Source organism: Phaethon aethereus (assembly GCF_964289735.1).
Source record: "Phaethon aethereus genome assembly, chromosome: 1".
Taxonomy (NCBI): Eukaryota; Metazoa; Chordata; class Aves; order Phaethontiformes; family Phaethontidae; genus Phaethon; species Phaethon aethereus.
The window spans coordinates 57,089,306-57,112,304 of record NC_138575.1 but is presented as its reverse complement, the minus strand read 5'-3'; the positions used below and the strand labels follow the sequence as shown (position 1 = coordinate 57,112,304).

At 47.5% G+C, this 22,999-nt stretch overlaps 1 protein-coding gene across 2 annotated transcripts; it reads left to right on the top strand.

Annotated features, from left to right (window-relative positions):
• Positions 1-6,324: 6,324 nt before the first annotated feature.
• Positions 6,325-22,644, top strand: TEF (TEF transcription factor, PAR bZIP family member; the record flags this gene model as incomplete). Of its 2 annotated transcripts, none has more annotated exons than XM_082002345.1 (5): positions 6,325-6,427; positions 17,273-17,599; positions 19,672-19,892; positions 20,549-20,760; positions 22,623-22,644. In XM_082002345.1, 5 exons carry the CDS (start codon positions 6,325-6,327, stop codon positions 22,642-22,644), a joined length of 885 nt encoding a protein of 294 aa, XP_081858471.1. The 2 variants fall into 2 exon arrangements, with proteins under 2 accessions (XP_081858471.1, XP_081858472.1); XM_082002346.1 differs by lacking the exon at positions 6,325-6,427 and adding an exon at positions 11,144-11,417.
• Between the last annotated feature and the right edge of the window lie 355 nt (positions 22,645-22,999).

The window sequence follows — 22,999 nt, the reverse complement described above, 5'->3', positions numbered from 1 at the left end:
TTAATCCTCCCAAAAATGACATTTACCTAGGGCTGGGATGGAAATCTCTAAACCCAGATGCCAGAGGAGATTTGGCTGGCTTGGAACCGGAAAAATACTCAGTGCCAGAGGTGCTCTTTGGTGTATTTCCCTTGTTCTTTGTGGATTTCCTCTGTCTGCCTTAGCTGTGAGCTTTCAGTAGTGCTGGGGCCCTCCAGGCAGATGGTGGGAAAGGATAAGAGCTGCATAGTTTCTCTAATTGAATACCAAGGCACGCTCCCCCATTTGTACCCCAGTAAAGCTCAGAGGCAGAGGGGGAAAGTCCTGCTTCCATGAGAGTGAGATGGCCTCAGTTTTTCTCAGCCAAACGGCTTGAGGATAACTGCAACACGGCTGGATGTCGCCCCTGGGAGCTGTGATGGGGATTCAATACAGAAGCAGTGTTTCCAAAGAGGCTCTCACCAGGCTGGATCTTCTCTTGTTCAAGACCCAGGCATTCATAGCTTGGTTTTTGGGGATCAGCAGCAGCCCAGGCTTCTGGGGGATCAGTTGTTGCCTTTCAGCCCACATACCTTCCCCAGGCTCAGCTGACTCCTTGTATCCATCCATCGGGCTCTGACCTCTTGGACCATGGTGCTGCAGAGGAGGCCCCTTCTTGCTTGGGGCCACATCGTTCCCAGGAGAGATGAGTGATTGTGGGAAGGGATGGCCAAGGGACAGATGAGGTCGTTTACAGCCAGCCTCTTCGTTTCGAGAAGGAAGTGGCTGGAGGAGCATGTATATTTCTTGCTGTCCCACCTGATGGTCTCCCACGGACCCTGGCAGAAGCCCAATACTCACTGTTCTTGGATTTCCCCATCCTGCTTCAAACGCCTTGGTTTATTGCTGCTCTTGGCACCTCCTGGGCTCTGCCTCTTGCCAAGGCTTGTTCGGAGAGCTCCCAAAGCTGGTTCTGCCCAGACTCCCAGAACATTCCCAGAGCAGGGAAATGCACAAAGACAGCTCTAGGTGTCCTTCCTGCCCACGGCAGCACAACTTCTGGTGATCCCAAGAGTCTTCCTCACATTTTCTCCCTGCCTAGCACCTAGTTTTTCTGGCAAATGGCATCTCACAAGGGAAGGCCACGTGCAGAGCAGCAGAGCTGTAGTGAGCCTGGCTGCCACGTGAGCACACCGAGAAGGGGGGGTTGTCTTGGAGGGGGGTGGAGAAGCAAATCTCATTAGCTTTTTGGCACTCATTTTGGGGAATTAGTTTTTAAAAATCCTTTTGCCTCAGGCGGGAGGTGCAGGCGGTTCCTTCCACTGAACTGCCCTGCTCGCTCGGGGGATCCTGACGCTGCTCCTCCACAATAGGGAGACAGGCACACATGTACACATACATAGGCTTGTGTACACATGTGATACCCTGCCCAGGGAAGGGGCAGTCGGAGGTGGGAAGGGGGCTCAGTGCAAGACCTCACCAAACCTGTGTGTCTGTGCCTCACATTGTTACTGTCAAAAGTACCCAAAGGGTCGCATGCCTGTGTTTCAGATGCCAGGCAGGGTCTTTAGCTAATGCGGAGCCCCAGTACCACTTTTACCACCCTCAGCTGACCATTCTCCTGTGCTGGCTTCATCGCTCCTTCTCCCACCTAATTTTCTTTTAAAGTAATCTGCTGTGGATGCAGACACCCCTGGTCTGGCCGCAGACTTCCCTGCTGCTGCTGTTCTGGGTTTCCTTGCAGTCCTGTAGATGTCCATTGCCACTAGCAGCAGCATCTCGACCCCGTAGAAGAGAAGGTGCTGGGATGTGGGGCAAGCATCCTTTCAGAAACGCTACAGTGAAACTCATCCTGCTGGCCCCTGCCAAGGTGAAAACAATTCCCTATTCAAGCCCAATGCACTATGCAAATAAACAGTTAAATCTGGAAGCTGTCAGTGGAATGTGCATTTGCCTTAGGAGCCAGTACAAGAACAAAAAAAAAAAACCACGGATGTCTGCAAAGAGGCAGTGACTGACCTCTGGCAAAGGGTTTGCTTGGATAAAAGAAGAAAGAGGAAACCACTTACCAAGATGGGTTTGGTGCAAGAACCAAACCCTGTGGGTGGGCCTGGAGCCTCCACACAGACCATGAGGAGTAGGCTTGATTTGTGGGACCTGCAGCAGAAGACATCCTGGGTGAGGTGACATAGAAATTTCCGAATAATGGCTGTGCTGACAAGGTGAATGGTCTTGGGTAACTAAAAAAAAGCAAGCTGTTTCAAGAACAGCAGGATTTGTAAAGCTTCTAGAGATTTCTACAGATTTTTGTCCTTGTTTTCAGATGCACCTCAGAAGAGTAACCAACCTTGTCCGTCACCACAAAGTCCCTTCACTATAGCTGGCTTCTGCCTGTCCCCTCACTACAGCCTGCCAGGGGCAGTCATGTGCTTTGGGGTGTCACTGCCAAAGCATGTGCCCCAGATCAAACAGAACAAATAACATCAGGTTTTCTCTCAGAGGCAGCATTAATTCAACTGTCTTCTTCTAGCTTATCTTTCAAGCAGAAAAAGATATTTAAATATATTTATCCCTTTGCCAAGGTGGGTAGCATGTTCTGGGGAGGGAGGGGTGGATAGATGTATGGGTAGATAATGCTGTTATGTAAGTTTTGTATTCTTAGAAAATCAGACAAAAATGTTTATTATTTTCTAAGAGGGCACATTCCATTAGATTATCAAGCCAAGCTTTGATCTCATCTAAGGAAGCTGAGATAACAGCAATTAGTAATAATAACCATTAATGCTTTTCTTTGGTCAAATGTCACTGCTGCTGGTGGGTTCTCCACAGGCTGTGCTTTCAGACACTAAGTTCCCTTCTGAAACAGTGGCCTCAGAAATCATTGTGCAGCCAGGTGCCACCACCTAGTACAAGACCCACAGCAACAATCTGCAGGAGCTTCTGACCGAGGAGGCACCCAGGAATGCCACCATCTCTTGCTTCAGGGCTGAGGGCAGCTGCAAGACACCGGCAGGAGGGGAGGCAGCAGAAGGGCAGCTCCAAAAGCACTGTGGATGTGGCCCTGTGAAGGAGGTGAGGGAGCACTCCTGGAGCTGAAAGATAGCAACTTGGAGAGATGCGCAAAGAGCCTCCTCGCCCAGCTCCTTGTAATGAACAGGGTTGTATCAGAGAAGTCTGAATGTCCAAACCAATTCCTTGGGGTCTCGCACTGCCAGGAAGGCTGTACCTACTGGTAACACCTGAGCAGCGGTGCTCTGCAGTTCCTGGTGCACTTTGAGCCTTGATGACAGGTGGCTGTAGAGTGATCCCTCTAAAGACAGGAGTAGAATTAGGAGTTTTAAGAAAGACGTTTACATGCTCTGGTACCAACAGAAGTATCTGAGCACTGCAGAGAGGTGAAGGAGTCAGGGTGGGGAGAGGGAAAGCAAAGGACAAGAATTTGGTTGTGCTTTAAAAAAAAAAGCAACACTTTGCAATTAAAATCTAAAAGGAGGGAAAACATGGACCAAGGCAAACATTGAAGGACCCTCACTCCTCCCCTCGGGACTGCGTGCAGCCATGGCACTGCTGAACACACTTCTCAGGCAAATGTGCCAAGGGGCTCAGCAGCACTGCAGAGTGGTGTGTGTAGCTGCACTGGGAGACCTAAAGAGACACTGAAGGTAGCCCTGGCCACTGCTGTTTAAATTAGTGTTCCTGGAGTTTGGCCCTCTCTGTCATGTTCAGTGCCCCCTTCTGTGTGACACCCACTTAGGGCCAGCATAAATTGACTTTGGCTGATTGATTCTGTGAGAAAATGTGCTGTTAAGGGCTGACTGGGCTTCTGAGTGATGGAGCAGAGCTGCTGAGACCTCCACTAACACGGGATTACAATAATAATAAATAATGATCTGATAGAACAGTGCAGGCAGCACAACAAATGATGCAGTCTGTGGCCATGCCTGCAGCTTTCCAGAGCCAACATTTCAAGTCCATTCGCTAAAGCAACTCAAGTCTCTGTGGCAGGGACACAAGGGCAGACAGATGCTCCCCAATGCTATGACTCTACTCCGTAGCACAGCTTCTGCTTCCCTGGGTCTCAAAGTCAGGGCAGTGTTGATGCATCCTGCTAGTGATGTTACCCAAGCACTTCTCCTGGGCAGGAGCTCAATTTTCAGGGATTATGAATCAAAAAGGACACACAGTGTTGGCAGGAGACTTTGTGGACATGGCAAACCTAAGATGAGATGTGTGCTCTCAGATCTCTAAACAAAAACTTACAAATGTTCATTGCAGGATAATAGTTCAAAATGCTAAGTGACAATTTCCTCTCAATTAACTTCTTCATTTGCTGAAGCCATAAATGTCAATCAGTTGCTGCAGCAGCTGCTGTGAAGTCTTGGGTGCCTCCAGACATACGGTCAGATGTTTGTCCAGCTTTCAAGACATGTTTGAGCCTGGGGCAAAACCAGGAGGTCCAGCTGCACCTGGCATGGGGCAGCTACCACATTCCCAGTCACTTTGCCATAATTTCACGAGAAGTAGGCCTAGGCGTATATGACACAAGCTGTCCCAAACGTTAGCGATGCCTGGCGGGATTGAGTGACCCCACTCCCTTTGTCTTGACCAGACAGAATGGACCAGAAGATTTTGGGAAAGGACACAGATCTCCTGGGTGGCAGGCTGTGCTCCAGGAGGAAGAGGTGAGGTCACTTCTTTTGCTCCCAGCAGCCGGAATCCACTGTCCTTTGAGAATGTCTGCAGGGTCTATCTGCTGGCTCCATCTTTGGGTGGGTGAAGGGCACCCTAACAGGCTGGGGACTATTCACCCTGAATGGTTTCACCACCGATGGTTATCACTGGCTGTTTTTTTACCTTCTGTCTGGGGAATGGGGGGAATGGACCACTGGGAAAATCCCAGGAAGTTGTAATGTAGTTGTATAATAAGATAATATACTAAGAATTTTGCCAAAGCATCTGTCGTGTGATTTCTGAGCCTGATTAGATTGGGATCTAGATCATTAACCTTCCCCAGATAATTTGAAATTCACAACCACCCAGCCTGGCTAGGTTTATTTTTTGTTTCTATTGGGTTAAATCAAATGCATTTCCTTGTGAGACCAAACAGAAGCACCGTGCTATTGGGAGTGAGCAAAACCCTCTCAGTTTTTAAGACTCTAAATGCTGGGACAGTGAAATGCTTCACTTTAGGCACAAGAAAAGGCCTAATGACTTCACTCAGGCCACTTCCACGCACAGAGCCATGCATGGTTTTGCTGGATTGCCCCCAATAGCTGGGACTCACAGACCAGTGTAGGAATACCTGGTTCCTGTCGACTCACACTGGCGCTGTAAGGCTGAGCCTGGCAAAATGGACAGGAGAAAACTGAGAAAGAAAGGCACTTCTGTTCTAATTATCACACCCAGCAGAAGCCCCCACCACATGTAAGGTGCTTCTTCCCAAGCCAGATCCTGATAAAGAAGATCAGATCTTTATCCTCCTGTCTCAAATCCAACCCTCCATGCTAAAAAACTTCACTAACAGGAGAGGAGGGGCTTTGCATTCTCAAGATCTTACTCAGCCAGCTGTTATCAGAGTATTTACAGGGTGCATGAGCTCTCTTGCCTTACATCACTGCTCCAAGAGGAGTCTGTCGGCTTTCTGATAAAATTCTGTGACACTTATGAAGAGAAATTCTGCTTTTTGGAGATGATGCACACTTAAAAGAAAGATGCCTTACACTGTTATCAATACCGACTTAGGAGGGACATGCAGTCAGTGTTGCATCATATACAAATATTGTCACTATCTGCATCTCAGAGAGCTGAAAGGTTAGCAGGCAGATGCAGACAGCGTGTGTATCTCCACGGGGCAGCCTGCGCAGCTCAGAGCTCCTCAGATCCTCCTGAGAGCCCTTCAGAGGATCCTGTTTCTGTTGTATATGCAGCCAACGGGGGTACCCCTGACAGTGTGCATGCTTACTTCCCCCCCCCCCCCCCCATATTTGTTATAACACCTTGGGAAGGAAAAGGGTGCTGCCTTTGCAAAGTTAGATAACTGGCCCAGTTCTTTGCTGTCGGATTGGCTGGGAGAGGCCCTGTAAAACCATGCTGGCCAGCCGCCCGGCCCAGCCCTGCAAGGCTGCAAGCTATTTCCACAATTGGCCACTTCAGAGTGGAAGAGGGGGAGGTGAAGACAGCCGGGTAAACTGCATCTCTGCCGGGCTGTTTCCCTTCCTCCTTGTTTTTTTCAGCCGGAGAAGTTTGGCAAGCCTGCTCCAGGCATCTCTGAGCCCTTCTCACAACGCCCAGGCGAGTGGGGTGTAGCGTTGGCAGCCAGGCACCTGGCCCTCCCTTAGCTGTGCTAGTACAGTCCCAGGACAGGACATGTCAAGCTGCAACAGCCCCGGGGGCCCTGCTGCCCTGGACTTTCCTGAAGTCCTGAAGTCCCTGCTGGAGTACTCCTTACCCTGGACCAACAAGATGACAGGTAGGAATGCATGCTGGGGTTTCTGTTTTGATTTCTCCTTCCCCTCAAGTTGCAAGACAACAAGGGGGCAGAAGATCTTGTTTGCTGCAAGCCCTTCAAGGGTGTGTTTCCCACGAGTGTCCAAGTCAGGTGGGGAGTTCTGGCAGCGAGCATGTTGTGCAGCTGGGAGGAAAAACGGCAGCAATAGATTGATTACAAAAGCAGTCAAGAGTGCTGGGCTCCTGATCCCTTTAATCTCTGTGCTCAGCTACTTCTTGGGAACCCTCAAAGCTTTGTACACAGAGAAGACTTGGGCACAAATCTCTGTGCTGACGTAGGAGCAACTTCCAGGATTGCCATCCAGGTTGTCCCATGGTTAATAACTGCGCAGCCTCCAGACATTGCCTTTTCCCAGATGCAGACTGTTCATGGAGCCTGGCCTGCGTGGGGCAGGCTTACTCAGTGCAAATTTTGTGTTTGATGCCACAGTTGCTTATCAGTGGAAAGCTGGGGTAGGCAACACAGCACATGTGTTTTCTTTGCAAGAGCAATTCTGTACTCCTAGGCTTTCCCGCTCTCTGTCCAGCATCCTAGATAGATTTCTAGCATCCTAGAAAACAAATGGAAAGGACTCAGGAAGTTATTTAGACTGGGCTTCTGCTGTGCTGGAAACACTTCGCTTTTGCTGGACTGAAAACTTCTCTGTTGCTGGGCATGCTCCAAGTGCCCATCGCACAGTTCGGGGACTCTCTGGTTTTTGGATAGGATGCCACACGCCCTTGGCGAGCTGCTTTTTGGTGGTTGTGTTTTAGTGTTAGCTCCTGAGTGCTGGGGAGTTCTTAGGAACACCTTGGCTCAACAAGCTCATGTCTAGGCACGAGTGAGTTGAACTCACAGAAACAAACATGCACTGAGCTCGCTCTTCCGGAGGGAGTTGGTACCAGGACACGCAGATGGCTCTGCAGTCTTGAGGGGCAGCATGATCTGGGAGGTGGGAGCAGAAAAGCCAGATGTGGAGAGGGACCCTGCTCTTGCTCCGGGGTCAATAGGAGAAAAGGCTGCTGCTGCAGCAGTAAAGCATTCATGGCAGAAAAGGCAGCTGCCTACACCTGATGGAATACAGAGCGCTGTGTGGCACCTGCACAGCTCCCTGTGGGAAAGGGGTTAATAGGGCAAAGGGAGCTGCCATACCACCTAAGGGGCTCATTTTGTCACATTGCTCCGCTGCTGCCACTTGTGAGCTGGCTCTCTCCTTTGCTGAGACTTTGCCCATTAACAGGTGTGTTTACATATCACACGGTATGAAGCTGCATGTGGGGACCAGGGCTCATTTTTGGAGCTGACTGATACCCAGGTAGAAAGCGGACCTGGCTGGGAGGAGGCAGTAACGGCCAAGGGAGGCTCACATGGTGCAAAGCCTTGCTGTGGCTAAGCTGAAGTTTGGCTGCCTCTCTGGGATCTCTGGTCTCCAAAGCCAAGTGGATTGAATTAATCTGAGGGAGGAGTGCTGGCAAGGTTTATCTGTTTGGCAAGAGTTGGAGTGGGGGCTAGAGGGGAGATCAATGATTTGCAGAGGGAATAATTTAGTCTTAACTCAGTGTGGCTTATTTGGGAGCTGAGGGTGCTGTTCTGTGGCAGCTTTCTTCCCCAGCCCTAGGACCACCCTGCCTCTCAGGTTACCTCCTGTAACCCTTAGAATTGTTCTTATTATGCCGCCTCTCTCCCCAGGCCAGCATTTCCTTTTCATGAACCTCTTCTCACAGACCTCCGTTCTCTCCTCCTGGGTCTCCATACCTACATACCACTCGTCTGGATTTGCTGGATCTCAGGCCACTGTCTGAAATGTGGTCTGCTATTCAAACCTTACAGTGGGGCTTGCTGTCCGCCCCTACTCTGTGCCTAGCGCTGGCCTGCTTCGTGCTTGCATCCCTGCTGCATCAGAGCTGGGCTGTTCTGCATCATCTGGCCCCGACAAGACTCCCAGCAGTAACAGCCAAGGCTGCTGCATTCCTCTCCTCACATCTCATTGTCCTCCTCTCTTCCTTCTCAGCTGCAGAGCAAAAGAGAAATTGTAAAAATCCAGGCAGATCCCAGCTTAACCAAGAAGGTACAGCTGATGGTGTAGTGCCCACTTTCTGCTGGCAGTAGCTCCCCTAATCCCCAGAGCTGGTGAGGAAAAGGTCTCAGAGCAGCGTCCCTCTGAGCTGGCAAGGCAGAGCTGATGCCCAAGCAGGGTGCTGTGAGAGGGAACCCACAGGAATGCTCTCTAGGAACTCCTTCCCTCCCACCTTTGGGCCAAGCAGCTAAGACTGTATGGGCTAAACCCCTTACAAGCAAAGTCACAACCCAGTGGTGGTGCAGAACAAACCTTTGCCTGGTGGAGCTTGGGTGGAAATATGCTGGAGGAAGAACATGGTTGATGTAAAGGGAAAAGCCCTGGAGTAAAGGCTGCTGAATGGGTTTAATAACCTCCATTCCTATGAACGTTACCCTGCAAAGCAGTTGCGATTTTGATCTGCAGGGGGGATGCGTGCCGAGCCTGTTCCTTGAAGGACTGCTGTACAGTATTGAGACACAATGTCACCCCCAGGGGCCTCCAGCATCAACAACAATGGAACAAAGCAACCATGAGAGCTGTAACTGAACGGGAAGCCTGTGGCCTGGCCCACTTTGGCTATGTCCCCTTGCCCTGTTCCTAGAAGCTGCCCTTTCCCAACCTTATGAGGTTGTGTTCTCTACCACCTACCACTAGCTGTTTCCCAGGTAAAAGTATCACTGCAAGCCCTTTGCCCCTTGCTGAGCTGTGTGTGCTGCCTCTGCCATGTGTGGTCCGACATCTGTGTTTCATTGCCCCATGTGAAGTGGCATCTGCCTTTCACGCATGTGCTTTTTTGTTCTGCCAGATGAGCTTGGCAAGGCAGACGGAGTCCATGGAAGGCAAGCAGCAGCCCTGGAGCACGCTGGGCAGCAGAACATGACTTTTTCTACCTGCTTCTTGCAGCTGGATTTATCACCCTTGATAAACGATGCATTAACTCGTGCTGTTCAAGCCTGTATTAACAAGGTGGCCCTTTCCCAGCTCCCTGTCGAGCAGCACACGCGCAGGAGTTGCGTCAGGAGTCCCACCCCTGTCCCCTGTGAAGGAGGGAGCAGATTCTGCCTCCCAGCCTACACAAGAGAAGGAGCTGGCAGGTAGGACAGCATGTGGTCGCTGTCTGCCCAGGTTGGATGGAGACGTCCCCTGGTCCTCGTTGCAGTATTGGAGAAAAGCACCTACCCCACGCGACTTCCAATCTGTTCCTTTTCCTGGGGCACATAGGGAGGAACTCAGAACTGATCTTGTGTCACGAAGACCATCAGGGTTTATTAGCAAGGGTCAGGTCAAATTGTGCCTCGCAACCAAAATGGAATGTCTGAGGTCTGTGGAAGAGCGGCTGAACCAAGCAAATTCCCAAGTATCTCCTGGGAAGAAGAGGTCCCTTTTCTACTGGCATTTAAGGGGACATCTCTGCCCTGGCACCTGTGGCTCCTGGTGGGTGCAGATGGGGTCATCCTACAGAGGTTGCACACCCTTTCTTTTCCTCACTCACAGTGCTATGCGGTAGGTTTGCTGCGGCCGGCCCTTCTGCGGCAAGAGGCAGCAACTGCTGATGGGAAAAGCCTGTGGTTGTAGCGTCTGTCACTTCTGCGAGCTTATTCATTCTCTGTCACTTCCGTGAGAGTATTCATTCTGCAGGAGAAGCTCCTCAGTGTCTGCCTGTGCTCTTGGGGATGAACTTGGCAACATTTCCTCCCTTTGTATGTTCAGAAGCTTAAATCCCAGCACAGCATCCCTGTTGCTGGAGCAAGGGGACTGGCTGGGGAACCACAATTATGAAAACTTGGAGACACCCCCCTCTCCAGCTGCCCAGCCACGCCAGCAGCCGCAGTGAGATCCTTCTCCCTGCTAACTCTATATAGGGCACGCCGCTGCAGCGGCTGCTGGCACGATGTAGGACAGAGGGAGATTAAATCCAGGTCATGGGGGAAGGGTGATCTCGGGATCCTAAACGAGACTCTTTAAGAAATGGCTGGAGGGCTCCCGCCTTGCCCCACGACGGCCGCCACGGTTACGCGACCTCCGAGCCCGGGCCCACTGCGCTCCCGCGCAGCGCCGGGTGCCCTGGTGGTCGAGCCCAGCCGGATCGGGGCAGTGGGGTGCAGCGTGCCGCTAAGTAGGGGCTGGCAGGCGCCGCGCAGCTCGGGCCGCCTACACGGGCTTCTCCATCGGTAACGATCGCCTCAGGGAGCGGCGGGAAAAAGCGCCCCGCGCAGGCGCAGAGGCAGTGCGCGCCCCCCCCCCCCGCCGCCCAGGAAGCGAGTGGCGGGCGCGCGCCCCGCGGCAGGCGCTGCTCCTCCGCTGCCCACGCGTGCACTTCCCCCCCGCCTTCAGGAGCAGCTGGCTGTGACGCACTGCCGGGGCGGGGCGGGGCACGGCATGCTAATATGCCGCTGGAGCCTGCCCCTGCACGTGCCCCGGCGGGCGGGGGGCGCGTGCCCGCGCTGGCCGCGGAGGGGTGGGGAGGGCGGGGCCTGCCGACGCGGAACCACCCCCCGAGCGGCGCGGACCAATCCGAAGCGCGGAGAGGGCGGGGCGGGGCGTGACCGCTTGGGTGGGCGAGGCCACGGAGCTCATGAATACTGAAGCACGCGCAAGGCGTCAGCCGGTTGCGCGTGCGCCATCTGCTCCGAGCTCGTCGTTGCCGACGGGTCCCGGGGAGCTGTCGCAGCCTCGCGCCGGGCGCTGCGGCCGCTGGCGACCGTTGACAGCCCGCCCGCCAGCTCGCGGGGAGTATGCCCGGCCGCGCCGCGCACCAGGAGGGGGCGGCGGCGGCGGCGGGAGGACCAGAGCCCACTGCAGCCGTGGGGAGCGCGGGGGCCGCCGCGCAGCAGGAGCAGCGGGGCCTGGCGGGCGCTTTCCCGCTGGTGCTGAAGAAACTGATGGAGAACCCGCCGCGGGAGGCGCGCCTGGGTGAGCGCGGGAGCGCGCGCGAGGACGGCGAGAGCGCGCGGCCCCCTCCAGCTTCCCTCTCTTCTCCCCTCCCTTCATCTCTCCCCCCACCCCTCGCCGTCTTCCCCCCCCGCGCCTCAAGAGGGCGGGACCCACCGGGTCACGGTGGGACTGGCTGGGGTGTGCGCGGGGGGAGCACCCGCGGGAGAGGCCGCACGCCCGGGCCTGGCGTGTCCTCCACGGTGCGCCCTGCGCCTTTTCCCACCGTACCAAGTGCTGGCAGCGCGGGCTCCCAGCCCGCCGGGCTCGGCAGGAAGGGCTCGGCCTCACGGGGTGGCTGCCGGGGCCCGCTGGCCCGGAGCCGGGCCGGTTCCCCGCCTCTCTCAGAGGCGCAGGGCAGAGGTGGCCGCCCCGCGGGCTGCGTCTCCCCGGCGAGCCGGTGCGACTGGAAAATTCAGCTGCTGCGATCGTCCATTCGGGTGTATTTAGGTGTCTGCGCTGGGCAAAATAAAATGCTTCAGGTACGAGGGGTAGGTAGAAGTCAGGATGTGACATGCGGGTTTTATTCCCTTAGCTCTCTGAAGCCTCCCCGACGTTTAGACACATAGTTGGGAGCAGCAATGGGAAGGTTTTGAGTCTTCCCTGACCTTAACTGCTGAAAAGTTGTATGATGACACGCATGAACAGCAAACCGCTTCAGATTAGGTTTGGTGGTAATCCATAAGGGTATAACTGCCTGCCTGCGCATACAATCCTGTATAGGCTGGAGCTGCCTCTCTCCCACTGATTATGCATACAGCAGCTGTGTAAGTAACAGTGCCGGTGCTTGTAGTCTTCATTGCTGATGGCACACTTTTTTTTTTTTTTCCCCACCTGGCAGTGTTTTTGCCTTTCTGGGTATCAGTTTGATGTTGAGGAAGGCTCGGATTTATCTGCACCACTGTAATGCCCAGTTTACTGTTGTATAGTAAAATAAGTCCTTACATTTAGGATTTTTGATGTTGAGAATCGTTTGGAAAATCAGACAATATCCAGGGCAGACCAGAGTGCAAGCAGGGTTGGCAAGATTGTTCCCAGTGAGAATCCTTGCTAAGAGCCATTTACTTTGTATGTCTAACATTGCACAACGCTGGGTAAATGTATCCATCTGGCAATTATTTTTTCTCCTTTCTATTAATAAAAAAAAAGTCAGCCTCTGATAAAGGTTTAGTTATGTTGCTATGGTGCAGGATGCTGCAGTATGTAGAATCTTGAATCTACAACGTTATGGGATTTCTTAAGATATTTCTTCACCCAATCCTTTCTAAAGGTGATAGTGCTAACAGGAGCAATTTAAGTTCATATGTGGAAACTATGATGGTAGCTGACTGGGAGATGGCAACTTTGTGTTAGAGGTGGTTTTCTTGTCCAGAATCATGTGACCTGGCCTACGGGGATGTAACATTTTAAAATTAATATGATTTTGAAGTAGTACATTTTTCTAAAATTAGAAACATTTGATACTTTTCCTTTTGCTAGCTGATCCCATTCCAGCTTGGGATGATGAAAGGTGTTCAGCTTGATTCTCTAACGCTTGCTAGTGAGTCTGTTGTATCTTGATTACCCCTCTCCATTCATGCTGTGATGAAGTTCAGATTGTTCTCATACTTAAAATTTTCCATAGATTTCCTGAGTCTGCCTTGTATTGTTTCACTTCACACTTTGTGGAACTTGTTGCTTTCTGTTTGTTTTGATCTCTGATGCTTTTCTTGTTTGCATATTTGCAAGACAAAAGACAGAACACCTTCTGTGTTAGCAGGTACTTACTTAATTTTACAAAAGACTTGTCAGCAGAATTGTGACTCAGCTGACTTCAGAGGATCCTTGTTTATTTTCTGTTCTTTTACAGTACAGTGACACAGTCCAAATGTTAAATAATTACAAATTTACTTAATACAGTGTTGTGTTTTCAGCAAGCTTTCTGAGAAAAGACCCTATGCCTTTTGTCTGGAATGCCTGTTGACAAAAACATACAATTTTCTGTCTTATTCTGTAAGAAATGGTATCAACTAGCTGCAGTGTCCATTTATAGTCTCCACAAGCTACCTATGGGTTTTCCAGCTGCTGTAGGTAATTTGACTACCCAGTCAGCAAGCAGGCTTTCTAATCCTTGTGAGCAACAGAGGAGGACATCCAGTTCCAACTGAATGCCATCATCTTGAATGCCCTGCCATATACCAAGTATATCTGACTGGCCTTGCTCTAAGTTGTTGTCATGTACATTGTAGGGATTAAATAAATAAAAATAATAATAATTTTTTATAAGAAGTCCTGTGGGGTAAGGGAAGAGAATTAATATTCTGGAGCAGGAGTGTAGGTCTCTCCTCTTGATAATGAGCTGCTGCATACTCTCCAAAGGATGCCTTAATCACTAGTTGTGTGCTGCTGTGGCAGGAGGAATGCCTCAACAAACATCACAGTAATGGGCATCAGGAATACAGAACCCTGTAACCTGTCTTCTTCCATTGCCACAAGTGGGACTAAAGATTTATGGAGCAATCAGCCCTTAGTCTGTATAGTGTTTTTGGTATAACTTGACAATATCTTTTGATGAACAAGGGGAACTTTGTCAAAGAAATGTTTGTTCTGTTTGTGGCTGGGATAGCACTTGACAGCTGTGGCCAAAATGTCTTTTGGTCTGGGTTTGGTTTGTTTGTTGGGTGGTGGTTTTTTTTTTTTTAATGAAAAACCAGGATGTGGAATAAAGCTCTTTCCCGGCTGTTGCTTTTGGCTAAAACAGCAGTATTTCCAACAGCTCAAGAACTGCAATGATCTGCCTAAATTGCTTAGCATAAACTAGTGATCTCTCTGTTAACAGCAGATGTACAGCCTAGTTAATAGGTCACAGTAGCAGAATGAGGGGGCTAAATCAGACATGAGCTATCAGCTGCAGAAGTACAGTCCAGATTTATCAGGGTGACCTTGAATCACTGCAAATGGAGCCTCTTAGGATACTGCAGCTCTGCTGTCAGGTAATACCTGTTTACACTATAAATATCTTCAGAGAATTAATGTTTCAAGTCCCTGTGCTGAGGCAGGTGGAAACTTCCCCCTCAAGATGAAAGAAGTTAATTAGCGTTTCATTAGATATTGTGCACCCAGCAGGATGTTGTGCAGCAGAAATAAAGATTAAATGAATTGAAAGAAAGCCAGTGGGAAAATGTCAGTGTGAAAATGATCGAGCAACAGTTTTATCTTTTTATGTATCACATTTGAAATAACATGCATGTTGGGTGTCCATGTAACTTATGCTATTTTAATTTGTTTCAGATACTGTGGTTAGAAGTGAGGGAGGGGAGAGAGTATAGCTAAAAAAAGACACCACTGGGGCCCAGTGCTTGTCCAGTTGTCAACATGTAGCAAAAGGAAGAAATTTCATATGGTCTTCTCACCTGAAGAAAGGTCTAATCTGGTGTGAGCCAGGGACAATAGCAAGGGGAAGTTGGAGGGACCATAGTCTTTTCAGGTCACTGAAGTACAGCAGGATGATGTTGCACATCCAAAAGACTTTAAAAGATCTGAGAAGAGCCACATGCACTAGTAGTATAGTCTTCTTGGCATCTGCCTTCTGAAAAATATTTTTAAGCCTTATGTTTAGTCTACTAATCATTTACGGTTTCTTTTCTCCTCTGTTGGAGGTGTTGTATTAGATGTTGCAAAACAAAAGCACTGCTGGCTTGCATTAAAACTGGCATAACTTATAATGGAATACTATTGTTTTCAAGAGTAAAGAATGATTTTTTTTTCTTTGTAGTTGACATTTTGACTCAACATTCACAAGTTTGTGGTTTTTTTTTTATCATGTCCATTAAAAAAAGAAAGTGATTTACAAAGAATTCATTATTGTCACTTGCATTTCTTTTGGTGATGTCTTTACTAAGATATCATCCACAACCCCCAGTGCGAATCTGGGTTTGGTCGTGCTGGGCACTATGCAAACCTTGGGGAAATACACAATCCCTGATTCAGAAGTTGGATGTAAAATGGCGGTTCCAGTTTGGTGGGGTGTGCTTCAGTAGTAAGTGAAATCATCCTTATATGTAAGTACAGTAGTTACTGTTTCTTCACTAGCTTCAGAGAAACATTCAGGTCATTTGGTTTGTGTCTGTTAACCTGCACATTTGCTTTGCCCAAGCAAAGGGTAGGAAAGTTGCAAAACTCCCTGCAAAAAGGAGTTTATAGAAGGGATAGGAGTTGGGAGATGGAAGTTCAGAGGCAGCAGTGTGAAGTGGCAAGGGGGAAGGCCGAAAGCTGCATGATGTTAACAAAGCTTAGGTCCAGGAGCCACTGGTCTGAATTTAGCATGGTTTTTAGGTATTTGCTCTTAGTCCCAAGTCAGTGGCTGGTGAATGTTTTCTCATCTGTTTAGTTTAAAATCGGTATCTTCTTTTGTATAAAATGTTCAGAGTATGATAGATTAAAATGATAATTTACTTTGTATGGCAGCACTGTTCTTTAAGCCATAAACAGCTCTTTCAGTCTCAGTTCCACACCAGCTAAGGCAATGGCGAAGGAATGCCAGTTCTATCAGAATAGGTTTTATATAAATAGGCTTTTCTGATTTAGAGCAGAGTTTCACCCCTACTCCCACCCCCGATAAAGAAAAACATTCCTTTAGCATATTGTAGGCAGCCTACAAAACCCTAATGCCAAAGATTTGTGCATTTCGTTGGGCTAATGTGTGTGAATACTGGAGATCCAAACTGGTCTAGTGTATGTCCCTGGCGTCCTTATTCCATTGAACTGACTATTTGTCAGCTTCCATGGTAAGACCCAGTTTGCAGTTGGTTTGCAGAACTGGTGACCGTTGCTTTTGACGGCAGTGCTGGCTTAATGCTGGTAGTGCTGGCGCTGCTTCTGCAATGCCTCCTTCAGTGCTGGTAGAACTGCATGCTTACATGGAGAACTGGATCCGGAAAATTACTTGGATTTTCTGTCTTTTTCTTTTCTGCCAGCTTATTTTTATCTCTTAAATTATGTAATTATTCCATAACTTGAGTTTTCTGCTTGGATTCTGTCCCAGACAATTGTTAAGATTCAGTAGCTATGGGGAACATGGAAACAGCCATTTTTCTGTAATATGTGCACTGTAGCATAGTAAATGGAGGAAATTTCATCAGTCTTTTGTGGCTTGGGGGTGGGGTGTGGGAGTATGCCCTATTAGACATCTCCCCAAAGAGTGAAAATTGCGTGTAGGTACTCTGAGCTATCTATAGTGAACAGCATTTGGAGCTGTTGCTTTATGTGGACATGCTGAGTCATTTCAGAAAGACATGCTTCTAAAATACTAGCCAATAATTTTCCAGGTCTCTCGTGTCCTGTGGACCTTTTGACTAATTTTCAAATGTAGTCTGAAAACCGATATTCCTTTCTTGTTTGTATCTAAATTATTCTTCTGCATCTTCTTTCTTTTGTGCATAGAATATACTATACTCTGCTTCCTCAGAGTTTTCTTAATGGCTTCCCATGTAATCCTACTTATGGACACTCACTTTCCCTGTCTTTCGAGATGAGCCTGTGAAAACCAGGCTATTTTTCAGTGACTAGTTAATAAACTAGATGCAGTATTATATCACGCTTTGGTAAGTTATCACAGCAGAGGTGCTGGTCTTCAAGGCTATTCAAATATCTGTGGTCCAGCCGTCACAGAGAGTCAGAGTGCTCCATACAGAGTTACATATGAATATATGAATGTTGCCTTTCAACATCTGCTTTTTCAGATCATGAGGCAGAAATATAGCTTACTGAATTTCCTTTCATGGGATTTTTTGTTAGACTCATAAACCTTGAGTCTCTCCGTGTTGCAGCTTGTACAGTGACCTACTTGTATCTTTCAGATAAAGAAAAGGAGAAGATAAAGCTTGAGGAAGATGAGGCAGCAGCTGCCAGCACTATGGCAGTCTCGGCTTCCCTTATGCCGCCCATTTGGGACAAAACTATTCCTTACGATGGCGAGTCTTTCCACCTGGAGTACATGGATCTGGATGAGTTCCTGCTGGAGAATGGAATTCCTTCCAGCCCTACTCACTTGGATTTGAACCAGAATCCACTCTTGCCTGTGGCTGAGCTGGAAGGAAAGGAGTCTGCCAGTGCTTCCACTGGTTCTCCTGCATCATCTTCTTCCACTGCAGTTTACCAGCAATCTGAAGCAGCCTCCAGCACAGGTAGATGGAATAATACGGGGCTCTGAGGGACTTCTGTTGTTCTGGTATTAAAAGGTGCCTCAAAGAGGAGACATGCTAACCTGTCAGCGTTAGCTGTGGCAGGTTAAGTAGCACAAACATGCTCAATGTAGAGCTATAGTCTGTGTGTCAGTTCATGAAGATGCTGCCTCTCCTCTTCTTCCCCTCTCCCCCTCCTGGAAAAAAATGAGTGAGTGTCTCTGTGTGTAGTCTATTTCTCTTTTGAAATTAGAAGAGCTGAAACACCAACATAAAGTATTTGCTTTCTTGGTATTGCTAATCTAGTGAGAAGCTGGACATGTTGACAAAATAGTTTCTCGGGTTATTTTACAACAGATTTGATAGTTTGTGACCAGTCATTTGTGCTACCTTGGTGGCTTGGTTTGCTTGGGTGAACTTACGCTAACTTAATGTACCTCAAATAACAATGCTTAACAGAAGAACAGCGAAGCAATCTTTTCATGCTAGCCTGTGAAATGTGAGCACACACACTTGGAAAAGATGTGTTAATGATGCAGTTTGATGTTCTGTGGTGCTTTGAAGTGGGAATGGAGGAACAAAGAAACAAAACTGTACTTAAATGCTACTAGGAAACTTCTACTCTTCATTTGTAGTATGGAGATCTTCTTTATTAAAGAATTTAGCGGTTCAGTTTGCCCTAGTGTCATGATTTAATCCCAGCTGGCAACTAAGCACTACACAGCCGCTTGCTCACTCCCCCCTGGTGGGATGGGGGGGAGAATCGTAAGGGTAAAAGGGGGAAAACTTGTGGGTTGAAATAAAGACAGTCTAATAGATAAAGCAAAAGCCGTGCACACAAGCAAAACAAAACAAGGAATTCATTCACTACTTTCCATCAGCAGGCAGGTGTTCAGCCATCTCCAGGAAAGCAGGGCTCCATCCCATGTAACGGTTACTTGGGAAGACAAAGTGCTCTAACTCGCAATGTTCCCCCCTTCCTTCTTCCCCCAGCTTTATATAGTGAGCATGATGTCATATGGTATGGGATATCCCTTTGGTCAGTTGGGGTTGGCTGTCCCACCTGTGACCCCTCCCAACTTCTTGTGCACCCCCAGTCTATTTGCTGGTGGGGTGGTGTGAGGAGCAGAAAAGGCCTTGAGTGTGTGTATGCACTGCTCAGCAATAACAAAAACACCCCTCAATTATCAACATTGTTTTCAGCACAAATCCAAAACATAGCACCATACTAGCTGCTATGAAGAAAATTACCTCAATCCCAGCCAAAACCAGCACACCTAGATTTTGAGTTTAAACATGATAGCCACTAAACTTTCACAGTACTGTTTTATGAGCAGACTTACAGAAAGCATTTTGCTCGAGGCCTCTTCTGTGAATCTGCAAGAGAAAGGCAAAATGTGGAACTCCTTCAGTAAGACATAGGGTGTGGCTTTTTTCTAGGTGGTATATGAAAAAACTTACTCATTGATCACTACTTCAAATTGCACTGACATTTGCAGTTCATGTGTATGAAGTTTGTAAACAATAGATAAATATGACAAAGTTTATATGAACACTGTCCGTGTCTGACAGTCTGTTGGCACGCTTCTTTCTATGTGGCAAAGAAGTAGCATACTTCTTTTTGCATTTGTAACAAATCCACCTTTATTTAATCCTTTGGAAATACAGTTGTCTGACCTTTGAAGGTTAGGGACCTCTGGGCAAGCTTGTTTCCATAAGGCTTTCTATGGTACAAAACTCAGGCTGATAAAAGTTTATCACTTACTGCTGTGGAAGGCATTTCTTAAGTGTGCAAAGCTTGTAGTTTTTGCCAAGCAAGTATTAACTCTTGTCCCACATGTATCTACTCTGATCTGTTAGTCTGGCATATGTTCCTAGAGTTTGTATTACAAACTGGACTGTGTATCTTCTCCCTGTACCAGCAGCTGTACAACACTAAGCACACCTTAGGGAAATACCAAATAATGCTGTTAAATACTGCCCAGAGTAGGGTAATAAATAGATATCTAGGTTGGCTTCTTAGTTAATTCTTTTCATCCTGCTGAATGTATTGTGACTTTTTCTGTTGTTGCCAGAGTCCCCACCACAAAATGAGAGAAATACTCCCAGCCCCATTGATCCTGACTGCGTAGAAGTTGAGGTGAATTTTAACCCTGACCCTGCTGATTTAGTGCTGTCCAGTGTGCCTGGTGGTGAGCTCTTCAATCCTCGCAAGCACAAATTTACTGAAGAGGACCTGAAACCACAGCCAATGATTAAAAAAGCCAAGAAGGTTTTTGTCCCAGATGAGCAAAAGGTAACAGATTTATTGCTGCAAGCTTCTCTAGGCCTTGATCAAAGTTTCTGATTCTTTGTCCAAACGTTTTGACATAGAAAGCTAATGCACTATACCTAGGTGATTGGGCAGAAACACTGCCAAGAATAGAATTGGCAAGTCAATTGCTCTTCTTGCTGTTTTGCTGGTTTGGTATCATGAGATAATTACTGGGCAGGAGCAACTTACCATGCTATACACAGAAATTAAAAGTAGAACTATCAAGTCACATGCTCACCAACTGCACTTTTGAAGGCCATTGTATATATTTGCCCAGCATTATGTCTGATCCGGCTTTAAGCAGGCCAGCCAACAGTACAGGTTGTTCTCTGTGGAAGTTCATTCCCGAGTTGAAACTAAGTAAAGGGAGCATTTCAGTTGGACAACTTCTTAGTAGCAAAGTCTCTTTAATCTCCCTAGTTCTAGCAGTGCACTTGGTTTAGCCTAAAACAAGACTCATCTAAGGATGAAATCTTACAGTACTGTGTTGCCTGCATTTTGGTGTCTGAGCCCTGCAAACCAATGAAGGCAGTTCTTCAATATAGTAGTCAGTGTCAATGTCATTATGCAATAAAGAGGTGTCTATTTGATACAGTGGTCAGATTGGTATCTTTTTCTTTTTTGCTTTTTTGCTACAGGATGAAAAATACTGGACAAGGCGAAAGAAGAACAATGTGGCAGCAAAGCGTTCCCGTGATGCTCGGCGATTAAAGGAGAACCAGATCACAATTCGGGCAGCCTTTCTTGAGAAAGAGAATACGGCCCTGAGGACGGAGGTTGCAGAGCTGCGCAAGGAAGTGGGACGATGCAAGAACATTGTTTCTAAATACGAGACCAGATACGGACCCTTGTAAGCACACCCCTTTTCCTTGTTAGGGCTCCTTGTTTTAGCCTCTTAGATTTCTCTGCCTTCTGTAGAGACTCCCAGAAATAAAGTTTATGGAGGCACTGCCATTTTGCATCTACACACAAAAAACCTAAACCCTGTTTCTGTTGGCACAACTTGTTCAGGCCCTTTCCTGATCATTGTGTTGCCCAAACTCTTAGTGTCCATATTTACAACTTTTTGTTTTTAACACTGATAGACCATTTTCTGATGTTGTACAATAGAACAGATTTACCTGTCTGGAGGAATAGATGTGGATGCCTCCTGACTGGACAGGGCTTTTGCTATCTGTTCTAATCTCCATTTTAAGTGGAGAAAAAGAGCCTAGGAGACTCTCCTTGCTTTTTTTCTCTTTTCTTTATAAACTCATGCTCTTTTTTCCCTCTCCACAACCCCCCACCCCCCCAGTCAAATTGTAAAACATAATGTTCAGATATAAGTAGATGTTGCTGGGCAGCATCATGAAATTATTTCCTCTCCCATTCAGAGGCACTAGAAAGTACCTGTTGTATAGAACTCTGTTCCTGTTGAAGAGGAATAGGGGAACCTTTAGGACAGGAAGACAGGAAAATATTCAAGGTTAATGCACAAGTGTTGATAAAAACAACATCAAACATCTTGGTAGGTTCTAATCTTGGATAACTTCCAGAAACCAAGGAGAGAGAATGGTAGGAGATCTCTCACTTCACAGATATGGACAAATAATTTGCTGTGGGTTTTAGACTGTATTTCTAACACCACACCTCCTTTTTCCTTAGAGGGACTTCCCTCTTGAACTGCTGATAAAGCAGCATGTTACACTTAACTGAGAAGAGATTTAGAAAACGAGGTCTGGCTCGTTAGGCTGAACCTTGAGGCCCATCTGTTAAGGAATTGCCAGTACCTTATGCTTTGGAAGGTTTTGCTTTCTCTCTTTTTTTTTTAAAGAAACAGATAAACAAGCCATTGTTACTTTACTGCACCTTACCTGTTGTACAAGAGCTTGAGAAAGAGTTTTGGTCCTTTGCCTCGTGAACACTCTATGGAACCAGCTATACCCACTCTAAACATGAACAGTTTACCTCACTATCTCCTGTGTAGCAGCGTATCTGGTTTCTCCATGCCTGCTGGTTCTCTCTCCAGCATGTTTCCTGTTACAAAATAAGCACACAAGACTTGCCCTCTTGGAAGTAATCCATTCTCAGCACCAAGCGCTGCTTCAACAGTACGTGGTATTAAAAGAAAAATATGTTATGTGTGATGTCGGGACCTTCTACATGACCTACAACTGCAAGAACCAGAAGCTTTAACAGAAGTATATGTGTAGAAGTCCTCTTAACAAGAGAAGCTGTCTTAAGATAGTGGCTGTGTCAGAACTCTTAGGCTACACTTCCTGGGCTAATATTTATATTAGGGAGTATATATGGGATGGAAGATGTTAAGGCTAGTTACCAGTTCCCCTATTGAAATCTGAAAAGTATATTAAAAAAAGTGTTGGGGTTTCTTTTCAATACTAAAGACTTCACGCCTAGCTTGTGTTTTAAACATAATGTGGAAATTGGTTTGAGTTCAGACCAATTATGTGCAGACTTCTTAAGGAAGTGGAGAAGCAGACTAATCCAGAACGCTTAAAGTAAATTTATGCTTTGAACTATCTCCCCCTCTGTTACACTCTTAATTTGACTAGAGTGGCTCTTCATGCAGCGTTGGTCTAATTTCTTTCAAACATACTAAAAATTGTCACCTTTTCAGCAGGGGTTTTTCTTTCACAGGGTGGTGTGTGGTGGTGATGGTGGGAAGTATGTTATAAATAAATTGTCACACTTAACACTTTGCTTTGTTTAAAGTGACTTATCTGATTCCGAGTGATGCAACTTTAAAGACACTTAAAAACAAAGAAACTAAAAAGCACACATGAATCGCCAGTCTTCAGAGTGAGCAGTGAAATCTATGAGGTGTCCCAACACAAACAACTGACGATGACCCTGCCTGCCTGCTTGCCTGCAAGTACCCCATCTGAACTACCCAGGGCTGGGCATGATGAAAAGTGCAAAGTCTCCTTAATTCTGTATATGGCTTTCTTATCTGTCTTTCTCACTGTAACTATGAACTACAATAAGCGTACTTATTGGGATTTTGTCAAGACACTCAAAGTTCATGTCTCAAAGTCTGTTGACAACCTGTGTGAATAGTGACTCTTTGTTTTGGCACTCAAGTGGAAGAA